The sequence below is a fragment of the Lipotes vexillifer genome, unplaced genomic scaffold (genome assembly GCF_000442215.2).
Source record: "Lipotes vexillifer unplaced genomic scaffold, Lipotes_vexillifer_v1.1 scaffold352, whole genome shotgun sequence".
In the NCBI taxonomy this organism is placed as follows: Eukaryota; Metazoa; Chordata; class Mammalia; order Artiodactyla; family Lipotidae; genus Lipotes; species Lipotes vexillifer.
In genome coordinates, this window is record NW_006776684.1 from 1775057 (window position 1) to 1797604 (window position 22548).

The 22548-nt window shown below is 46.8% G+C and overlaps 1 protein-coding gene across 1 annotated transcript in view; it reads left to right on the forward strand.

Annotated features, from left to right (window-relative positions):
- Positions 1–22548, forward strand: part of SORL1 (sortilin related receptor 1) — a 168034-nt gene that overhangs the window by 144002 nt on the left and 1484 nt on the right. Inside the window, exons 38-48 of the mRNA XM_007450615.1 lie at positions 162–234; positions 2974–3056; positions 4398–4494; positions 6533–6717; positions 8752–8871; positions 9820–9984; positions 11591–11765; positions 13058–13164; positions 15752–15944; positions 18383–18595; positions 19956–22548. The exon at positions 19956–22548 is cut by the window's right edge and continues 1484 nt beyond it. Of these exons, the coding sequence (XP_007450677.1) occupies positions 162–234; positions 2974–3056; positions 4398–4494; positions 6533–6717; positions 8752–8871; positions 9820–9984; positions 11591–11765; positions 13058–13164; positions 15752–15944; positions 18383–18595; positions 19956–20023 (1479 nt within the window). The 3' untranslated portion in view covers positions 20024–22548. The remainder of the gene's footprint in view (positions 1–161; positions 235–2973; positions 3057–4397; positions 4495–6532; positions 6718–8751; positions 8872–9819; positions 9985–11590; positions 11766–13057; positions 13165–15751; positions 15945–18382; positions 18596–19955) is intronic.

The following is a 22548-nucleotide window of genomic DNA, read 5'->3' on the forward strand; positions in this document are numbered from 1 at the left end:
TGTCTTATTTCAGTTGCTGGGGCCTCCGACTATCCTGAATCCCTCTGTGTATAATTTCTTCCACCCTTACAGCCAAAGCCTCACCACTTACGCTCACCCGGGATTCTTACTGTGTGGTATGTTGCCTGTGTTTCATACTAATTTGCACTCTGATTTGAAAGGTGGCTGCAGTGACCAGTCGGGGAATAGGAAACTGGAGCGATTCTAAATCCATTACCACCATAAAAGGAAAAGGTAAGTGATTCCAGCATCTGCAGATTTCGAGAAGATAGAATAACTCTTTGGCAGTAACTTTCCGTGTGACTGGCAAATGAAGAAGCAGAGATCAGAAAGCTTCACACAGCCCCCCTCTCCCCGACACACGCACTTTTGTGGGCGTCTCCATAGTGCTTTACACACGAAGTCTTTTGCGGCGACTGTTGAAGGTATTCCTCCTTCTAGAACTGAGCATTTGTTATAATAAAAACATACAAAGGGATTTCCAGAGGCCTTCATGCCCTTGTTCTCAGGCACAGCATCCAAAATAGAAGGAGTCCTCCCTTCCCAGCCAAGATAAAGATGATCTTGTCCATGCTAATTTGTGGTGTTTTTAAGAGAGTGCCATGCTGACACTTGTTTACTGCCCCAGGGGCACCGACCGACGATGCTTAGGTTGTGGTTTCTGGCGCTTGAGCTGATCAGAGTCATAGCTTACGACTTGCCACGGACCTGCTCTGCATACACCAGCTCATCTTGTTGAACCCTCAGAACAACTATAAGAACAGATAAGGGACTGGAAAGGTTATGTCTCTTGTACGTAGTCAGTCAAGTGACAGAGCTGGGATTGGAACCTGATCTCCTGAGTCTAGAGCCTGTGCCCTGAACCACTGTACCACCTGCTTGCCGGGTGGGGCTCCTTGCCTTGCACACGTGCCTCGAGGGTGGTGTCAGGTAGGAGCTGATGAAATAGTGCATGAGTGAGTGAATTGAAGCAAGTGAAACGAAGGCTCTGGCACTCTATGGGAGACAGACCAGCTCGTCTTCCTGATTGTAGCTTAGGCGCTTGAGGCTTTCGTCTTTGGATTGGCGGGTGTTAAAGCCAGAAGTGTCGCCTGGAACGCACTTGGGGGATTATACTTTAATCTGAGCCTGTGAGAAATAGGCTCTGGGTCATGGAGAGTCACTGTCTGGTCGCCGGTAAAATATGGTGTCGTTGAGATCAGGATAGGGGCAGCTAAACTTAGTGAAGCCAGCCAGTCTGTGGAGCAGGGAGTGTGTGGGTGTTGGAAAAAGTGTACCGAGTTCACACTCCCCGAGAGTTTTGATTGTGGTATTATTTTCCTCTACAAAGTCAGTCAGAAAAGACTGACCATACATACTGAAAAGGAGGGACATTGGAAGGTCATCCAGAAAACAGGTAGTACCTTGAATTCCTTGTCATAAGTCACACCTGCATTTGAAAATCTCAGTGGGGGGTTGCTTCTCTTAATATGATTTTGAGGATGAACCCCAACTCCTCATATGTGTGTTGGTTAGGGCATGTGTTAGGCAACTGTGTGCCAAGTCAAAAAGTGTGAGTTGTGATCTATCTGTGACCTCGTGTCCCAATAAGGTAAGAAGACGGGGTACAAAACAGTGGTAGCGTCACCCAGAATCACCACCTTCATTAGTGAATGCAGTGGATTAATTATAACAGCAGTTAGAAAAGCCACCATTTTTTGAGCACTGCCTGTGTAGTAAGCACCCTGCGGGTTGTTTTACACGAACTGATCTCTCTTAATCCTTATCAACCCTGTGAGTTTATTCTTATGCTCATTTTGTAGCTGAGGGAACTGGGATCTGGAGAGGATTGTGATCTGTCCCCAGCCACCACGATTATAATCCAGGTCAGCTTTACAGCAGCACCCGAACTATTTTGCTGTGAGCTGGCTGCCTGAAACTCCTGATATCCTTTCTTCTTCTGGTTACTGTGTTTTCCTCGAGCCCACTTTCACTGATCATCTGGAGAGACTCCTCCAGATTTTGATACCTCTCTTTGCCACAAAGTCTTAGGCACTCCTTTGAGTCTCTCTTGCTTTGCCATTATAAGAGGCATATGTGCTGAGAGTCTTAATATGCAAGCGGCCATTTAAATCTTATCTTCTGATGATGGTGATTGCATCCAGCCCTCGTAGGTTATGCCTGGCAGCACACTGTCAGGTTTCTGGTGGGTAGACCTCCACAGTGACCAGCATGATGCTCACCACTTGAGCCAAGAGGGGTCTTTTCCCTCTGCTGCCCTCTCCTTGTCCCCTCAGCTCCCAGCTTGAGCTCTGATCTTTTTGAGAGTGCCAGTGGCTCATCACCTCTTTAATCTGTCATGGGAACGGGAGAGAAAGGGAACTGTAGTTGGGTGCCAGGCACTTGACATGCATTATTTTAGTGAATTTTCCCACCTCTGAGAAGTACAGAGGACATCTCCAGGCTTAATGAGGACAGGTAACTTGCCCCAGGTCACACGGTGCTGTGTCTCAACAGGAATTTGAATTCCAGTTTGTGAGACTCCAGAGCCCAGATTCTTTCCATTGTGCCACACGCGCATTTACAAGTTAGGACTTAAGATTTAGCTTGCCGTCAACCTTCAAAAAGGACTTGAGCCCTCTGGGAATTTGTTGGTGCCAGTACAGGTGGCTCTCAGTGTGATCCCTGTACCTTTCAGAACCAGGCTGAAGCTGGGTTAGTGAGGGACATTGACGTAATGGAACTTTTCTGCTCGACCTAATTGCCAGGATAGCTGACTGAGCCAAGATAGTTATGTGTTCACCAGGTAACTGTGGACCTAACCTCAGCTTCAGGACAACAGTGGTAAAAGGGAAGAGTAGAAGCCGCCAAAGAAATGCCCTTTCTTCCCCAACTGAAAGATTGCTTTGTCTCTTGAGTTGAAAACTGTTAAGTTCTGCCTTCTTCCCTTTTCATCACCTGGTTTCTCTTTTTGAATCCCTCTTTTGTTCTCAGTGATCCCACCCCCGGACATCCACATTGACAGCTATGGTGAAAATTCTCTAAGCTTTACCCTGTCCGTGGACACTGACATCAAGGTAACGTGGAAATTTCAAACCAGCGGTTGGGTGGGGCTTTACTTTGCATGGGAACCAATACGGCAGAGGACGGGAAGATTAAGAAAAATGAATGACTTGGTCCAGCAAAGCTAAAATACCACACCTAGGTCGGTTCCTCCCCCCACGAAGAGCAACTTGCGTCTTCACGTGTAATTATTCTGCCTCAGCCTGGTGCCTTTTTTTTTTTTTTTTAACCGTATAATTAAATGGTTCACAGCTACAGTGCAAATAAAGAGGTGGTGTTAACAGAATATGTATGCCCTGTAATTTTCAGCTTTATTGGATTTCCTGGTGCTGAGCGCTAATGCAGAGGTTCCCAAGAGTGAGTCTTAGGAGAGAGTCAAATACCTTGGAAGCATATCCACTTAGATCCACCTAATATTCTCCCCTTCTAGCACCTTCCTCCCCTCCGCTTGGTCCATCTGCTTGACCAACTTCACCATAATTATCTGTGTCCCTTTGGTTTCTGAAGTTGCCCCACACCTTTCATGGGGTTCTTTCTTGTCTGTCTCCCCTCACATCCCTCCCTGTCTGTGAAGCTGTGGTGGGAGCAACAGCCTGTGCCATTGACTGAACTACAGTTTGGTGTCATGCCCTTGGCTTCAGAGACAGCTGATGCCAGAAACGACCTTGTGTAGACCTTGTCTCTGTAGTCTTTGCTCTTGAAAACGTTTTGATTTGGTGCCTTGGCCAATATTTTTAAAGACCTTTACATCAAATCCTTCTGTGGGCTCAGAACTTGGAAAAGGTAGTCTTTCCTGACCCATGGATATGTTTTTGCTCCTATTAGACAAAAGAGATCGAAGCAAAAGCCCCCTTTGTATGGAAATCTTGGCCTTGACTGCAAGGACCACCTGAGCTAAGATTGATCCTTAGTTACCATAATCTAATTACCTTTTCAATTTTTATCCTTTTTGCCTTTTTGTTTTTTGGACTGTGCCACGTGGCTTATAGGATCTTAGTTCCCTGACCAGGGATTGAACCCGGGCCCTCGGCAGTGAGAGCTCAGAGTCCTAACCAGTGGACCGCCAGGGAATTCCCTTCTTTCTGCCTTTTTAAATTGGTTCTTGTCCTTTTATTATTTATTAAGTTTTTTGTGTCATTGTATTATAAATGGTCTCACATTTGGTTTTAGAAGTAGGAGGGAGTATAAGTATTCAATGATAGCACAAATGGAACTGGTTTAAGAATCCAGAGGACTAGCCCGTCCATTGTTAGAAGGGAGAGACCCGAGGAACAACAGAAAAGATCTTCCTTTAGTGTCTGGTGAGCTCTGTGAGCGTGGACTGTTCATGTAACATGGCTCTTGCTCCTTGGCAGGTGAATGGCTATGTGGTGAACCTCTTCTGGGCGTTCGACACCCACAGACAGGAGAAGAAAACGATGAACTTCCAAGGAAGCATATTGTCACACAAAGGTAGCGCCCTGGAACTGGTCTGTGTGTAAGGAGGAAGGCTAGACCGATGCTTTCCTGGCAGTAGAGCTTGTGTGGGGCGCCGGGACAGGTGGGGGGTCTTCTCTGCAGCCATTCTGAGTGGGCAGGTGTTGCCCATTGAGGATGCTGTCAGTGACTCCTGAGTCCAGGTGAGGGATCCATTGGGTGGTTCCCCAAATCCCCTTCTAACCTGTTGTCTCTTCATGGAAGTTGGAGGCTTAAAAAGGAGGAAACACTGGAAGGAAGCCAGGTTAACCTTCTACAGATGCTTTTTGCCTCCCCAAAGAGAGAGTTCCTGGGTTTAGTTACCTGTCTCTCTCTTTTTACTGCCCTGGTTTGCTCCTTCTTTGCTGATGCAAGGTAGCGCAGGGCCTGCTGCATAATTGGCGTTCAGTAAACATTTGTTGAACGAATGAACCAACAGACTGAGCGAAGGAAGGAAGGAGACAAGGAAGGAAGAGGGTCCAGTTCCTCTTGTATCTGTACAGATAGTGAGTCTCAATTAAAATCCTCATATCTGAAGATGGACTAAAGGAAGGATTTTAATTTATTTCTAAGACAAAACCTTCATTGGCCAAGGCTGCTTGTGAATGTTGAAGAGGACATGGGAGCTCCTACTCCTCCCTCCTACTCTGTGTGCAAAGTACTTTCAATCCTAGCAGGCGTTCTGTTATATACAGTATATTTTTTTTGGTGGGAGGGAACCGAAGGCTGCCTAAGGAGGCTGCGCAGGAGTATAGCTAACATTGAGCACTTACTGTATACAGGCATTTACCCAGGCACTCTGTGTGTGGTGTTCTACGTAACACCTCCAGAATAGTGTGGTGGGATCTACTCATTTTATGGACGAGAAAACAAGGTTCAGGGACTGAGTGATTCTCTCAAGATGGGAAGCCACACCTCTCTAATTCCAAAGGCTGTGGTCTCATCGCCTCAACGTTACACCAATAGAAATTGGCAGAGTCGGGAGCAAAAGTCTTACCAGCCTTTGCCTGAAACACACGAAGGGCTTGCTCCATGCCAGGCATCATGCCGAGCACTTTAGAGGAGTTTTCTTTTTTTGTTCCCTGCAACAGCCAGCTGATATAAGTGCTGTCACTTTCCTCCATCTTACCAACAAGGAAATGAACTTAGAGGGTTTGAATACTTCATTCTTGCTTGTACAAGTACAAAGGGTAGAGTTGGGCCTTGAACCCAAGTCCTTCTGATTCCAAAGACTGTCCTCTTAGCACACCCTCCTTTTTAAGTTCACTGCTCCCTTAGTTTTTAATAACATTCCCCCTAATTAGAAAGGGGGCACATGTTTATTACAGAAAATTTAGAAAACAAAAAAGGTACAATCAAATTTTTAATTTCCTATCATTGCACTTCCCAGGGAAACCACTTTTACATTTCGGGTAGTTCCTAAGTTAATACTTTTCCTCCTCATTGATTTCTTTATGTCTTCTTAAATAGAATTTGAATAATACTATATGTAATTTTATATCCTGCCTTTTTCACTGAATGTAAATAACAGAATTTTCTAGTTTCATTATATATTCTTGGAAACAACCTATAGTGGCCGCGTAATAGTTCATGGAATGCATGTGAAGCTCATGGATGCACATTATTTAACTATTGCCTTGTTGCTGGGCAGTCAGATGATTATACTTTTTTCTACCGTAACAAACACTGTGACAGACATCCTGGCTGCACAAATTTTGGGATCCCTCTCATTTAACTGCACTGAAGGTTATGAAGGATTTCAGGACTCTCACAAGGCCAAATGGCTCTCCAGGAGGGTCGTACCAATTTATATCCCCAGATAGGAAGCTTTAAAAGGGATTTTCCCATGCCCATGCAGTGTGTTGCTTGCAGTAGTCATTCATAAATCACGCCGAGTGAATTTGTAAAGTAGTAAAAATTCTACAGCATGTGGGGCTCACTTAAATGGAGAGATGACATTAAAAAAAATAGGGTGTGCATGTAAAGATATGTATTCCTGACTGCTGCCCCCAGCCCTTTGTCCCTGTTTCCCCAGTTGGCAACCTGACAGCTCATACAACCTACGAGATTTCTGCCTGGGCCAAGACTGACTTGGGGGACAGTCCTCTGGCATTTGAGCATGTCACGACCAGAGGAGTCCGCCCACCCGCCCCGAGCCTCAAAGCCAAGGCCGTCAATCAGACAGCGGTGGAATGCACCTGGACCGGCCCCAGGAATGTGGTAAGTCAGCCAGGATGACCCTTGCAGAGCACGGATGGACTGTCGCCTGGCACTAGGCCACCAGACACCCCCAGGGCCTCCCCCTCTGTTGCTGTTGTTTTTCTTCTCACCCCAAACACAAGCTACCCTTGTAGTCAGTTCTGGATTACCTTCTAGACGTGTCTGACATCCTGCCTCAGCATCCCTTTCTGCATCCTGGCCTGGCATCCAAGACAAAGAGCCCTCTGGTGTTTGCTGAATAGACCTAGTTTGAGGAGGGGGCACATTCCCGAGCTGGGAGTCTCACCTAGGGACGGGTGAGAAGTCGCCTGCAGGACAATGAGTATGCACCTGAGGACCATGCCTCAGGCTCCTCTAGCCCCTCCTCACCTATGGGATCCCCCACCCACAGGTTGCTTTCTCTGTCCCCCCAAACACGCCCCACCCCAGTTCATTCCAGGATGCTGGCTCTACTTGTATATAGGCCTTTTGTTTTCACGTATGCATTTTGACTCACTGGAATTAGTGAGTCTTTTTTTTTTTTTTTCTTTCACGGTACACGGGCCTCTCACTGCTGTGGCCTCTACCATTGCGGAGCACAGGCTCCGGATGCGCAGGCTCAGCGGCCGTGGCTCACGGGCCCAGCCGCTCTGCGGCATGTGGGATCCTCCCGGACCGGGGCACGAACCCGTGTCCCCTGCATCGGCAGGCGGACTCCCAACCACTGCACCACCAGGGAAGCCCTGCGTGGGGCCTTCTTACACCCTGGCTCCCGTGGCCCCAGGGACCCCTTTCCTGGCTCCTGATTGAAGCCTCCACCCCATGGTGGCCATGGGCCCGTCCTCTCTGGGGGTCAGGCCTGCCTGCGCCCTGGGTCCCCCTCTGCCATCCCATCTGAGCTCTCTCCTTCCCCTATTCCTGTTCCATTCCCATTTGCTCATCTGAGACACACAAGTCCTTTTGCATGTCCCTGATGGGCTCCCTTCATCCCCACAGCATCTCCAAACTTGTACGGTTTTCAAGTCCCCTTTCTTGCCTGGTCATATGCTCTTGGAGAAAATGCCCTTTGTTTCTACCTTACAAAGGAAGCTTCCTCATGCTTCCCCCATTAGAAACATGCTCTCAGCTTCCACTTTCCCCTCTACGAGGCCATCAGACTCCCACCTCCTGCTTTAAACTCCACGTGTACCAATTAGGGTTAAGAATGGGTGCATAGAACAGGAATGGAGAGTAACTGTGGCTTTCAACAGTTTATTTCCCTCCTAATTACAAGTCGGTCAGAGTTTGGAGTTCAGCCATCTGGGAGCTCTACAGCCGCAGCACAGTTTGATCTGTGCCCCAGGCCCTGCCACCTCCAGCCTGTGGCATCACCTTGCAGTCCAGAGGGCCTCCTGGACCACATCACCCTGCATATTCCAGGCAGCGGGAGGGCAGAAGAAGGGCACTGCTCCCTGCATTTCAATGTGTCCTCACCGAGGTCCTGCCTGGAACATCTGCTGACATCTTGTTGACCAGTCCTGTCACGTGGCCTCTGCTGCTTGGAGGGAGGTGTGGGTGTAGGCATGTTTCCAGGTAGCAGTTCTCACTAAGAACCAGGATTCTGCTGAGGGATGAGGGGAGGTTGGGAATGTCCTAGGCAGCCAGCAGTGCCCGCCCTCCCTCCCCATGCCCCCTCCACGAGCTTGCACACTTGCTATCCCCTTCGCACCTTGGTCAACCCCTCTTTTCCCCAGTTTGTTATGCAGTCTTCTAGTATAGCATCTAACCTTCCACATTTGCATCTTGTTATTGATAATTCTGTTTTTCCTCTCTGCCTGGCTCTCCTCAAAAAAGCAAGCTCTGAGGAGAGTCTGCACGGTATTTATCTTTGTAGGTGGGAAGCCACTGCCTGGCCCAGGGTGCCTTCTCTGTAAATGCTGATGAAATAGATGTTGAATGAAGAATTCTCTGTGAGCTCATTTGAAGTGGTTCCCCGGGTCTTAAATTAGGGCTTTCATGAGAGTGAGGTCACTGGCCACTGAACTGGTGTCCTTTTCTGTTCTCTCCTTTTACCAGGTTTACGGCATCTTCTATGCCACATCCTTTCTTGACCTGTATCGCAACCCCAAGAGCTTGACTACACCACAGCACAACAAAACAGTCCTTGTCAGTGGGGATGAGCAGTATTTGTTTCTGGTAAGTTTCCTGTGCCAGGAGTACAGAAGAATGTTTTATTTTTTGAGGATGTCTTAATTGCTGGCCTCCTGCCTCAGACCCAGGACCTGGGGAGCTGGAGATGTGGATTCCAGGATCCGCGTGCGATGCATGTGCGGCTGTGCGCGTGCGCGCATGCGCGTCTGTGTATGTATTTGTGCAAGAGAGGGGGGGTGTGAGAGAGAGACACACGGGAGGATGGTTCTTTTTCACAAGCATCAGGTTTTTACTTGAAACGCAGAATGAACGGCCACTTAACCAACTACAGCTCCCTTGTGCAGGATTGAGAACTTGGAGAATGGGTCACAGGAATAAATAAAAGCTTTTGTCAGATTCCACTTCTAGGAATTTAGCTTACATGCTTTCACGTGTGTGCCAAGATATTTAGAGAAACGTGTTTGGTATACTGTTGCTTGTGAAAACAAAAGATTTGGAACAAATGTCTATCAAGAGAAGACTGGTTAAAAGGATTATTGCTTATCTTTGTGATGGAGTATAGTGCAACCATCCAACGCAAATACAACAGACTCCAAATGTACTGATTTGGAAAAATCTCCATGCTGTGTTATTAAGTAAAAGAAACGAAGAGCATAATAATATGGGTAATGTTTTTGCATTTGTGTAAAAAAAATTAAGAACAGTAGGCTACACATATACATGCATGCATAAGTACACACATATATAAGTACATATCTATACACACATACCCGTATATCTGGGCGTATATTTGTGTAGGACATTTCTGGAAGGAAGCACATAAAATCATTACTAGTACTACCTCTGGGAAAATGGATTAGAGATCTGGGGTAGGTGGGGAATTATTCTACGTCTTTTTGTATGCATTGAATTTTAATTGTATCCATATGTCACTATTTTGTTGAAACAGTGGTTTGGTGACAACTGCATGAGTTCGAGTGGTGTTTGTTTCAGGTCCGGGTGGTGACGCCCTACCAGGGGCCGTCCTCTGACTACGTCGTGGTGAGGATGATCCCAGATAGCAGGCTTCCTCCCCGTCACCTGCACGTGGTTCATACAGGCAAAACCTCCGCCGTCATCAAGTGGGAATCCCCATACGATTCTCCTGACCAGGATCTGGTGAGGGGAGCGCATGGTCTGGTTCGGGGGCGGGTGGGTCCTGTAATGGGGCAAGAAACCTAGGCCTGGTGCTTGGAGCTCAGCAGGAGGTCTCCCCCTATTTCTGCCTGGTCAAAGACGGGGTCCTTACAGGTGCCTCTTCATTGTCACATCTCCAGTATTCCTGGCTACCATACTGGTTTGTTCCTCCTTCTCTGCTTTCTCTACCTTCACTAACAAATCTAAATCTAGCCCACTGCCTGTTTTTCTAAATAAAGTTTTATTAGAACCAAGTTATACCCATTCGTTTACACATTATCCAGAGCTGCTTTTATGCTACAAACAAGAGAGTTGAGTAATTGTGCTAGAGACCATCTATTCTTCAAGGCCTAAGATATTTGCTCTCTGAACCTTTACAAAAAAGTTTGCTGGGGCTTCCCTGGTGGCGCAGTGCTTGAGAGTCCGCCTGCCGATGCAGGAGACACGGGTTCGTGCCCCGTTTCGGGAGGATCCCGCGTGCCGCGGAGCGGCTGGGCCCGTGAGCCGTGGCCGCTGGGCCTGCGCGTCCGGAGCCTGTGCTCCGCAAATGGGAGAGGCCACAACAGTGAGAGGCCCGCATAACGCAAGAAAAAAAAAAAAAAAAGTTTGCTGGCCCGTGCCCTAAGAGAAGAGGCATTGATTCTAGAAAAAAACTCCTATTTTCCCTTGCCCAGGCTGCTCTGACCTCCATGCCCTCTGCCCTTCCTGCCGTCCCAGGGGCGGGTGGTTTTAAATGCTTGGTCACAAAGACTCCTCTGGACTCTCAGCTTCTTCCTGATGATTGAGTTCCCTGTGCTTACTACCTGTCCTTTTACCTTCTCCCTGTCCCCATAGATGTAAGAAGCAACCTAGGAGAAAGTAAATGGGTTTTTTTTGTCTCTTAGAGCTGGGATTGAACACTTTCATTCACTGTTCCCCTCTGATGACGTCCCGACACTATGGGAATAGTGGAGATAGAGAATTTGAACACTGAACTGGGGTGTGTTTTTTTTTTTTTTTTTTTGGGTTTTGCGGTACGCGGGCCTCTCACTGTTGTGGCCTCTCCGGGGGGGTTTTTTTTTTTTTTTTTTTTGCGGTACGCGGGCCTCTCACTGTTGTGGCCTCTCCTGTCGCAGAGCACAGGCTCTGGACGCACAGGCTCAGCGGCCATGGCTCATGGGCCCAGCCGCTCCGCGGCACGTGGGATCTTCCCGGACCAGGGCACGAACCCGTGTCCCCTGCATCGGCAGGCGGACTCTCAACCACTGCGCCACCAGGGAAGCCCTGAACTGGGGTTTTTCTTGCATATTCCAACCTACCTGCTGCTGCCATCACAAATGTGGTTTTCCCTAGAGTTGTTTTTTTGGGGAGGGGGGAGGTGGATCAAACTGACAATTCTCTGTACAAATCTGGGAGTGAATACTTGTTATAAGGTTGGGACATGACTACCCCAGAGGCTTTCCAAAGAACAGACATTGGGGCTCAAAATATTGTTGCCGGGGGTCTCAACCACTGACATACTTAGGTTACATGGGCCACCATTGAACTACAAAGAGTAAAACAACTCCAGGTTCCTGATTACCATTAAAATGTCTTTTTCTTGTCCTAGCTATATGCGATTGCAGTTAAAGATCTCATAAGGAAGAGTGACCGGAGCTACAAGGTGAAATCCCGCAACAGTACGGTGGAATACACCCTTGGCAAGTTGGAACCTGGAGGGAAATACCATGTGATTGTCCAGCTGGGGAACATGAGCAAGGACTCCAGTATCAAAATTACCACAGGTGAGTCTGTATCTTTATTCCTGTTTCACAGCCACATAGCACAGGGAGATCAGCTCGGTGCTTTGTGACCGCCTGGAGGGGTGGGATAGGGCGGGTGGGAGGGAGGGAGACGCAAGCGGGAAGAGATATGGGAACATATGTATACATATAACTGATTCATTTTGTTGTGAAGCTGAAACTAACATACCATTGTAAAGCAATTATACTCCAATAAAGATGTTAAAAAAATGTAAAAAATAAAATAAAATAAAAAAATTACCACAGGTGAGCAGACGAGCGATTGGAGGCCCCCTCACACGGCAGGGCACTCCCAGTGCCGCTAGAACGCCTCTAGGCATGGGATTTCTTTTTTTCCTTTTTTATTTTTTAGTTTTTTGAAGACATAGGATTTCTATCAGTAATTGCACAGGAAGTGCGAAGACGACCCGCAGTGTCCATGCTGGGGCAGAGCCATGCAGGGGTCCCAGTATCTGGGCTGCAGGGTGGTGGCCAGGGCGCTGTGGGCTGGGGAGTGGCTGTCGTTTTCCATATTCTCCATCTCCTCTAGTCTCCCCTCCCCTAGCTGGTTTTGACATTTCCAAGAGAGTTAGGAAATCAAACTGAATATTTGCCACTTAAAGCCAAGCATTGCATCTGGGCACCTGGACTGAAGTCATCCTGGTTCCTTGTGGCAACATCATGTGCAGAAATGGACGGAGACCAGTAACTGGGCAGCAGATCAAAGGGGGATTTGCTGCCAGCTCCAGGCTGGCTCAGCAGTCAGGCTCAAGTTCAGAGAGCAAGTAATAAGCTCAGTTATTCGGACAGCAGCAGACAATATGTGGAGTGTCAGTAATGGAGGCTGGCAGTGTGAACCGTGGGCCTGGGCCATACTCTGTGGTCATTCTAGGGCTCTGTCTTCAGACCGAGCTCCCTAGCCCCTCACTGAGCTCTAAGGCCTCTGGCATTTGGAGCACGAAAGTAGACTGGAGCCAGAGCAGAGGTCCAGGTAAACTTTGAACATGGTTCCATCCCACCCTATCCCTTCCTCCCCCTACCCCATTTGTTTTTGGCCATCCTTGAGTCTAGATAATGTCCAAATTTCTTGGCTAAAAGTATTATAATAACAAAAGAGATGCCAGTTAGAGTGTCTGCAATGTGCTAGGCTGTATACTAAGCGGTATATGTGTATTATTCCTTCCTTAACCTATCCCTTCAAGATTAGCATTATTTAATCAACCTTTGACCGACAAGAAAATGGAGACTCAGATGTTGAGCCACTAACTGCATCCTGCTTCACCTTTAATTTTCAGTTTCGTTATCAGCACCTGATGCCTTAAAAATCATAACAGAAAATGACCACGTTCTTCTGTTTTGGAAAAGCCTAGCTTTGAAGGAAAAGCATTTTAATGAAAGCAGGGTAAGTTCCTCCCTCCTTCTCAGTGACTTTGGAAATCTAATTGAAATGCCATTTTCGAGATGAGCTCGTTAACGGCATGCTGGCATAGATAAGAGTAAAAAGGAAGACTAGGGCAGGGGAGTGAACTTGAGAATTAAAGGACCATTTTCTGTGGGATTGCTAATTAGTGAAATGTTTATACTGCCCATTAAAGATGTGAATCTCTGCACTAAGCACTTTTCAGTCCTGAACTTGTCATCCCCTGAAAGATAGGGAAATGGGCTGGAGTCCTCACTGTGCTTCCTGAGGCTGGACAGGGGCTCAGCGTCAGAACCCAGGGCCCCATCTTTGCCAAACAGTCTGAGGGCGGGGCTATGGCTTCAGTACTGGGGAACCGAGCTGCACCGCCAACCTGGAATCTTGCCAGTTTCTTTCCAGTGAGCAGGAAGTGCTTGAAGATAGTCTTTTGACATATGAAAAACACCTTGTTCCATTTTGTTTTTAGCAGACCAGCTGCTGAGCTCACAGCAGGAGATAGGAGGAAGAAGAGAGTGGCACCTGGGAATAGATCTGCCATCCAAGGGTGGGCAGACTCTCCAGTGGAGCTGGGTTGGTCCCGTTGTCAGCAAAGCATGAGCTAAATAGATACACAGTCAATCAACCGTGGCCACCTCGGGGTGGAGCGCAGGCCAAGAGCCCTACAGTCCTAGATCGTCGCAGTGTAATGCCAGAAGCAAAGCTAAATCAAAATTCGAAAAGTCTCACAACTCTCACAGCTGTGACGTATAAATGGTTAATATGCTTAAGTGTCAAGAGAGCTTTCAAATCAATTCAAAACAGAAACACATTGACCCTTGAAAAACGCAGATTTGAATTGTGCGAGTCCACTTATATGTGGAACCTACAGTACCACACCATCTGTGGTCGGTTGAATGCAAGGATGGAGAACCAAGGGTACAGAGGGTCCACTCTAAGTTATTCTCGGATGTTTGACTGCTCAGAGGGTCGGGGCCCCAACCCCTACATTGTTCAGGGGTCAACTGTGTTATAATTTTGAATAAGGAACAGGTAACAAGGTAAACATTTTCAAGCAGCAGTGAGCAAAAGAAAATAAAGTTTCAGCCTCACTAGTAATCTAAACAGCACAGATACAGCACTTTCACATTAACTGGCAAAAGTTTTGGGGGAGGGTAGTACCAATATGAGTCATAGATGGGGAGAGGAGTGCTCTGGGAATATGAATGGGTTCAACCTTCTGTAAGGCACTTTGGCAGTAGGTATCAGAAACGTTGAAAGTGTTACATCGTTTGATCCAGCAATTCTTCTAGGATTTTACTCTAAGGAAACAGTGTGCATAAAGAACTTGATTTATGACAATCAGAAAGAGGACACACCCTAAATGCCCACTGGAAGAGGGTTGGTCAAGTCAATTATGGGTGGCTGATGTTGGTATCATTTACATTTTTTTTCTTTATCCCCTTATGTATTTTTCAAATGTCCTACACCACATATATATTGGATAGAAAATAATAGATGCTAGTTAGTAGTCTAGAAAAAAGAAGGCAGGAGTAGGACTCCAGGCGGGTGCTGTAGGGAGACCCAGTCGGGCAGCCAGTTGTCGTCAGCGTGGCAGGAGCCCAGCTTCCTAAAGGTTGGGCTTGCAGTCAGTATTCCATTCCCCGTGGAGGTTCCAGCATAAGCTTAATGTGTCCTTCTTTCTTCCTCCTGACTTAGAGTCAAAGAAGAGGCAGGTCAACAGAATGAGAACCAGGAGACCATGATTATGCAGTGGGGTCCAATACGCGGGTGGAAATAAGACGGGAGGGGTTTTGCTGGCGGGGGAGGTGCTGGTAGCTATGACGCTGGAAGACTTGGAGATCAACCGAGAAGTCTGGGAGTCCATCCTGATCCCAGCCAGCATGCTGGGTTAGGGCTGTTCCAAGAGGGATTTTTGCAGCACAGGAGTCCAAGACTCTCCCCGAGCCAGTCTAAGTAGGATGCTTATTTCACACTCCCCCAGTGAGCAGAGCCTGAGCTGCTGCAGTGCTGCCTAGTTCAAGGCCAGGCTGGTCTGGGGCTGAGATCAGCTTGGATGAGCTAGAAAGCACGGAGATAGGAAGTGAGCTGCAAGCCAGCAATGGAGTTTGTATAGGCTGTTCTAAGGAGAAATGTCTTGTTTTTAGTTTTTACCCCATGCCTGGAGTCCACTGCAACTTGGATTGATTATTGGTCCAGTCTCATTTCAATGACCTGTTGCCGTGTTGTCTGGATTCTTTGTTTCATTTAATATTCCTTGAGATAAGTGGATTGCTGACCAGAACTTTGAATTCTGTACTGGAGTATTTGTTAAAATGGTTTTTGTTAGGTCTGTGCTTTTCATTTCTACTATGTGGCTCAGAAGTGGGTAGTTAGATGTTGGGGATGAGAATGTTCCCGTTTTCTGAGTCTAATATCTCGGTGCTATGTAAAAAGAACTGGTACGAAACACACACTGCTTTAGCATCTATAAATGTCTGCAATAAGGAGCTCACAAAGTTGGAACCAGTAATAGCAGCTGTCAGATTCCTTATTTAACTTCCTGAGCAATCCCTCCTGTGTTTGTTTTCAGGGCTACGAGATACACATGTTTGATAGTGCCATGAATATCACAGCTTACCTTGGGAATACTACTGACAACTTCTTTAAAATCTCCAATCTGAAGCTGGGTCATAATTATACTTTCACTGTCCAAGCACGATGCCTTTTTGGCAGCCAGATTTGTGGGGAGCCTGCTGTCCTGCTCTATGATGAGTTGGGATCCGGTAAGCTGCTGTTGTTGCCCATTTCCATCTTCAGTTCCGGGGAGATATATCAGGGATGTAGCATGGCTTGATGAACATGCGTCTTTCTAAAACGCATTTAAAATATCCTTGCAGCTCAAAGGAAAATCATTTATGCATCAGTTTAATCAGATACTGATATATTTAAAAAATACTTCCTGGGCTTCCCTGGTGGCGCAGTGGATGAGAGCCCGCCTGCCGATGCAGGTGACACGGGTTCGTGCCCCGGTCCGGGAAGATCCCACATGCCGCGGAGCGGCTGGGCCCGTGAGCCATGGCCGCTGAGCCTGCGCGTCCGGAGCCTGTGCTCCGCAACGGGGGAGGCCACGGCAGTGAGAGGCCCGCGTACCGAAAAAAAAAAAAAAAATTGCTTCCTGAGTCAGGCATGGTGTGAGGAGCTGGGATTATAAGGTGACCATATTCTGAATGTAAAGCAGAAGAAAGGGAGGTTTTGTTGAAAAAGGAGATTCTGCTTGGGAAGCACTAGCTGAATGAGTTTTGTTTTTATTCTTTGGAGGACTGTTCAGAGCTGCTAATATGCTAATATTCCCTAGGATTCTGCAAGTCAGTAGATTATCTCATCACAGATTCCCTGATTTCTCAGCCTCTTCATCTTCACCGTCAGCCTCAGATCAAAGCCTGAAGTTGACCTGGGATCTCTGTCTTCTGGACACACACAGACAGCAGTGTCGGGCCATGGTGATGGCAGGGGAGAGGAACCTTCCATTTACATGGAAATTCTGCTCACATTGTAATAGCTTAGCCAAGATTTCAACAGATGTTTTGCCACTGGCCTTTGTAGTTCCATTTATTCCCAGCCAAGAAATAACGAGTGCTCAAGCTCAGAATCTTATGTTAGACTTGTTATATGTTCCATCACGCTTCCCGGCATGGCTTCTGGGGGAATCCTTTATCCTTGGCACCTCCCTAAAAAAGGGAAACCTTGCACACCACATCCCTTGGAGAACTGTCGCATGTTTGAGGTTCTGAGAAGTTTCTACAGGAAACAAACAACCAAACTCCTGTTGTCCTAGTGTTTTTTAAACAGAGTCTCCTTTTTAAGTAAAACCTATTAGCAACCTGTGAAATAGACTTTGGGGAAAACTGCTGTGAGGACATCTGCCAGCTACCTTTGTAAACCAAGACTGTCAAGTGGGCGAATCTCTCAGGTAGACCTCTCGGGCCACGTCCTGCCCCTTGATGTTCACGTCCCCTCGGAGGCGGGATGAAGACAGGAGCTTACTCATTCCTGCCGCCTCCACCGTGCTGGCCTCCTCTTAACTGCTCCAGCCCAGAGCTTTCCCCCAATTTACCACTTCACAGCTGGGATTAGGTTGGGACACGTCAACTGAGATTTGGGAGAGTTTTTTCCAGTAAGTCGATAGTGCAAGAAATTAACGACGTGGCTATTGAATTGTTAGATCAGGCTCACAGGAAATGGCTGCTCTCTGGCCCATCTTTACAAGGACCTATTGGGATGAAGCCCTGGGCAGCTCCTGAGCTCTCTCCGCAAGGCAGAGCCCTGGCCTGCATCACCTCGCCCTGCACCAGGGAACAGCCTCAAGCCTGATGAAGCTCCTCATGGAGACCGGGGAAGTCCACTTTGCTTCCTTAGCTAAAACTGACTCCTGCAAGCCATCAGGTTTAGACTTTCCCCAGGATTTATGACATAAAAATCTACCCCTTCCAGGAAGGCTGGCTCTAACCCAACAGGGAGATGGCTTTGCCCCAGAGCCCTGTTGCTACAACTTTGTCAGTACATCATGATAAAGCTAGTATTTGTTTAAAACAGTGGGGAGGGAGCATCACCGTTATAGGTTATAGACACCCAAATGGCTTTGCAAAGAGCTTTTAAAAAATGTTAAATGTATATGGAAAGATTCTCTCTCTCTTATTTAAGTTAAAAAACCTCGTAAAACTTCATGAGCTGTTAAGTCAGTATTGCAGTAAAGGAATCTCATTTGTATCACTTAATGGAGCTTCAGGTAATTGCAGTTCAGAGTGACTTTGGTGCCAAGTAGGGGGAAATAATTGCAATCTTGTTAATTAGTGGTCTGATTTCACATCCTCTTATGTAAGGCAAGCAAGCGGTCTTAAGTAATAACACTAATGAAATCAGTGTTGGTACCCCAACAAAGGTCTCCCTTCCAAGAGATTATCTAAATAACCAACGAGGCCGTGATTAGGAGCCTAATGTAATTACCGTATTTGCATGCACAAGGCCTGTCCTCCATCACTCATGGCAAGGAGTCGGGAAACATTCAGGCGTCACGTGCAGGAACGTGCTATACCGGGCAGGCGGTTCGGGGAGGTGTTGCAAGCTCTTGGCGTTTTGGGGTGGGTGGGGCAGTAAGGGGTTGCCCAGTCTGTTCTCCCGCCCTTACGTGGGAGGCTTACGGGTTGGCCCCTTGCCTTGGCAGGTGGGGATGCATCAACGATCCAGGCCGCCAGATCTACCGACGTTGCTGCCGTGGTGGTGCCCATCTTGTTCCTGATACTGCTGAGCCTGGGCGTCGGGTTTGCCATCCTGTACACGAAGCATCGGAGGCTGCAGAGCAGCTTCACCGCTTTTGCCAACAGCCACTACAGCTCCAGGCTGGGCTCGGCCGTCTTCTCCTCGGGGGATGACCTGGGTGAGTGCGTCAGGGCACAGGGTTCTTCCTCCCAGGGCAGACCCCACAAAGCCAGGGGCTTGCTGAGGAAACGCCTGCTTTGAGCTTATCTTTTGACGCTAGCAGAGTGCTTCACTAACCAGTGATCCTGCCGCTTTGGGTTGAATCCGTTGGAGCCCTTTGCTTTGACGTTGCTCCTAAATTAAAATACCAGTATTCTCTTAAATAGTGTGCCCGAGACAGGGAGTTCTGTGAAAGAACAGATAGGAGCTTGCCTTTTACAGGAAGGATGGGCAGACCCTGGGCTTTGGGTATTCCCAAAGTATTGGCAAATTCTTAAGAATTTCCGACCCCTCTCATCCTTCACAGACCTGGAGGCCTGACATCTCTGGAGATGTTAGTCTAGACGAAACGCCACGCTTTCTCCATCGGCTTCTGCCCAAATGGCTAGCACAACCTCACTGGCCATTCTTCTTTTACGTATCATGGCATGGCGAAGAGAGGGAGGTGTTCCTTTTATAAATGTCTGTGTGCTCAAATTCCTAAGTGCTAATTGAGCAAGTAGGCCACTTAATAAATGTAATCAAATAGGTGTGTTTTGGGGCCTTCCCCAAACTCGGGCTTGTCCAAACTCAGACTGCTGAATGTGAGTTTACATATTTATTTTCTTCTGTCAACTAGTTACAGTTTTGTTTATGCAGGCATTTACGTATTCCCTGCTCACTGATCATTCGTTATTGAGCCTTCTCCCTTTTCTTCTCAGTTTCCTTTCTTGTTTTATCACAGGCGCTTGGGCTGCCTTGCATGAATAGGGTGGGTTCTTTGGTGGCTTCTTTGCTTCTGTTACTGGGGGCAAGAGGAATCCACCCATCATGGTGCCGTGCAGTGATCACTGAAAGCAGATCAGCACTTAGTTGCTGGTACAGGGCCCACGAGGGGACATCCATGAGTCTGGATAAATGCTTAAACCCCTCTAAGATCCTTTTCTTCATGATCAGTGTGGGTTCAAAGGAGAAAACAGACAGTGACGTTCACTGTGCTAGCGTAGGGTGTGGACGACTCAAATTGGGGCACCTAAGCCACCCGTTCGACTTTGGGGTAGGGAATAAGATCCTCCCTCGTCAAAGATTTACTTTTCTTACTTGGTTAATTTCAAGTACCATGAAAATAAGCTTGGCCACCCGTTGATGGGGAACAGGTGACCCAAGAGTGTCAGAGAGAAGCTGGGCTGGGTTTCAGCATCGATTCTTGTGCCTGGCTGGCTCTGCTGCTGACTTTTCCAGCTGGGGCTTGTGCTGTAGGGATGGAGGGTCAGTGGTGGGGTGTGGGGTTGGGCGGAAGTGCCCCGGAACTCACCAAGGACTGACTGTCTTGCCTTTAGGGGAGGACGATGAAGATGCTCCGATGATAACTGGATTTTCCGACGACGTCCCCATGGTGATAGCCTAAACGAGCTTTCCTCACTAGAAACCAAATGGTGTAAATATTTTATTTGATAAAGATAGTTGATGGTTTATTTTAAAAGATGCACTTTGAGTTGCAATATGTTATTTTTATATGGGCCAAAAAAACAAAAAACAAAAAAAAAAAGGAGGAAAGAAAGGAATGAATAAACTTTGTCTTAATCAACTGTGAACTTCAAACCAGGTTGATGTTAGTAACCAAATTGCTTTGATTTGATATTAGTGTAGTCTTACAGGGCTGTGCTTACTGGGCATGCTTTTTAAGTCTGTGAGATAATTTTGGTTCAGTAAATTGGCCATTCTTTTTATTTTTCTAAGACACAGAAATGTATTTAATAAAAACTTCGAGAGTGATGGGTAGAATCCCTCCTCCTCGAAAGTATGCTCAAATTAAAAATTTTTTTTGCATTTAGTTTCTATGAAAGTGGGCGTATGACGGGGGGAAGGTTCTTTTGTGTTATTTTGTTAATTTATTGGAACTCTGTATAGGGCAAGGCTTTAGTGGTCATCTGACACCACACATGTTATGAGCCCCTCGCCTATAGGATTGAGGCGTGGGGAACAGAAGCAGTTGTGTTGCCATTCCAGAAACAATCCATTTTTATTCACTCGTGTGTCACACGACGGTGTTTGGCAGGAGAGCATATTGAGTCATTGCTCCATTTCAGTTAAACAGAGATGCAGCTTGGGAAGCCCTGCAAGCAACAGCTTCCTCTCTCATATTAATGGATGGATTCTTACTGTACACACCTCTGTACACGATGTAGCTTTGAAAGCTACAAAATGATAACACTGCTTTATTATACACTGGTGTCATTGTCATTGCAAAACATTGCTCTGGTTGTGGGAGAGAGTTCTAGATTTGTGCCATGATAGCTACACTGGCAGATACAGTACCCAATTTTTGCTTTTGGGATTTTTTGTTTCGTTTTGTTTTTACTTACCGCTGAAGAATGTCGAATGTAAAGTTTTGTATTTGTGTTGAGTTGGCCGCTTACTGTCCTTAACAATCCGTACTGATATATGCAGTCATTTTGAATTGGGTCAGTGCCTTCTCTTCCCTTCTCTTCTACCACCTGCCTCACCTGTACCCCTGCCCAGTTTAAAGAGAAAATGCTCTTCACTCTTACAGAGAGACAGGAGATGTGTGAATTTGAGACCATTCGATCCAGTTCATGGTAGTGGCAACGCTAGAGTTGATGTGCTCTGTAAAATAAGCTGGGCTGTATCCTTCTGCCTTTCAATGCCTCCCCTGTATTCAAACCGTGGCCGCTTGGCAGGTGTGTGAAATCCACTGGGGACTGGTGCCCACTCTTGAGACCTAGTGTTGTTAGCAGCAGTGTCTAGCATTGTTGTGACGCCTGTCGTAGGCACCTCACCTTCCTGAACGAGAAGCAGTGAGCTCTAGGGATAGTCCAGAGTCATGCTTCTGCGCGTGTGTCCGTCATCTGCAAGCTTTGTCAAAACCCCATCTCCTCTTAGATGCGGTGCATCACCTTCTCACAAGTATTTGCTTCCTTTTAACCAGAAGTATCATTCTTGGCCGATAACATAGTTTTGTTCTACCTGGGGAGTGTTTGGGAAACAAAGAGCCAATTAAAGTTTTTTTAGTTAAAACATTTTATTTGTGTATATATATATTCTGCTTGAGGAGTATTTTCAATCGTAGACGTTTAGTATGTCGTGAGTGGTGGTAAATGACAAGCCTTCTTCCAGCATGTTTTTCTTCTATCTCTTTCCCGTGTTATGTTTTTAAAGACTGGAATTTCTTTGGCTTTATCTTGTCTTACCGTGGAGTTTCATTCAAAACTCCGAGCCCTACCACCTCCCCTTTTTATAAATAAGCACTTTAAGTAACTGAAAGATGAATGATCTGGTGGGAGGCAAGTCATTTAATCGAACCACTAGAAAGTCTATTTTCTTCTTTTCTTTTTCTGCCAACTTTTTGGTGGCATTTGTGAAAGCTGATATCAAAGGCTCTGAGACTTTCTATTCAGTTTTTCCATAGGCAAAAGCCTTTCTACAGAGCACATGTCTCCAGTTGGCAACTTGAGATATTTCTGAGCTTCCGAGTCTTATTCCCAGTGCCTGCCAATGCTTAGTGCGCCATACTGTATAGACTGGCCATCACCCCTCTCCTTGGAAAATGCTACTGGGCTGTTGGAGAAAAAGCAGCCTTTTAGGGCTAGAGTATTTTATATAAACAGAAGAGCTAAGTTCCCGAAGACTAAGCTAGATAGATGGAGCTATGTGGAAATTGTCTATTTTTATGAACTTTTGAAGCACGCACTCTCACCTCCCTCTGCATAGCTTTGTGAGGTTTGATGTATATACGCCGTCTGCAAGAGTCCCGAGGTGGGAGTGACAAGAGCAAATGAGAACAGAAAACTCCGTGGAGACTTTGAAGGTGACCAGATAATTGTCTTCACTGTGACCAGTTGGAGCCTTTGAAGAAGGGGCTTTTGTACCTCATTGGAGATCCTACCTCCAGAGTTCACACTGTATAGGGAA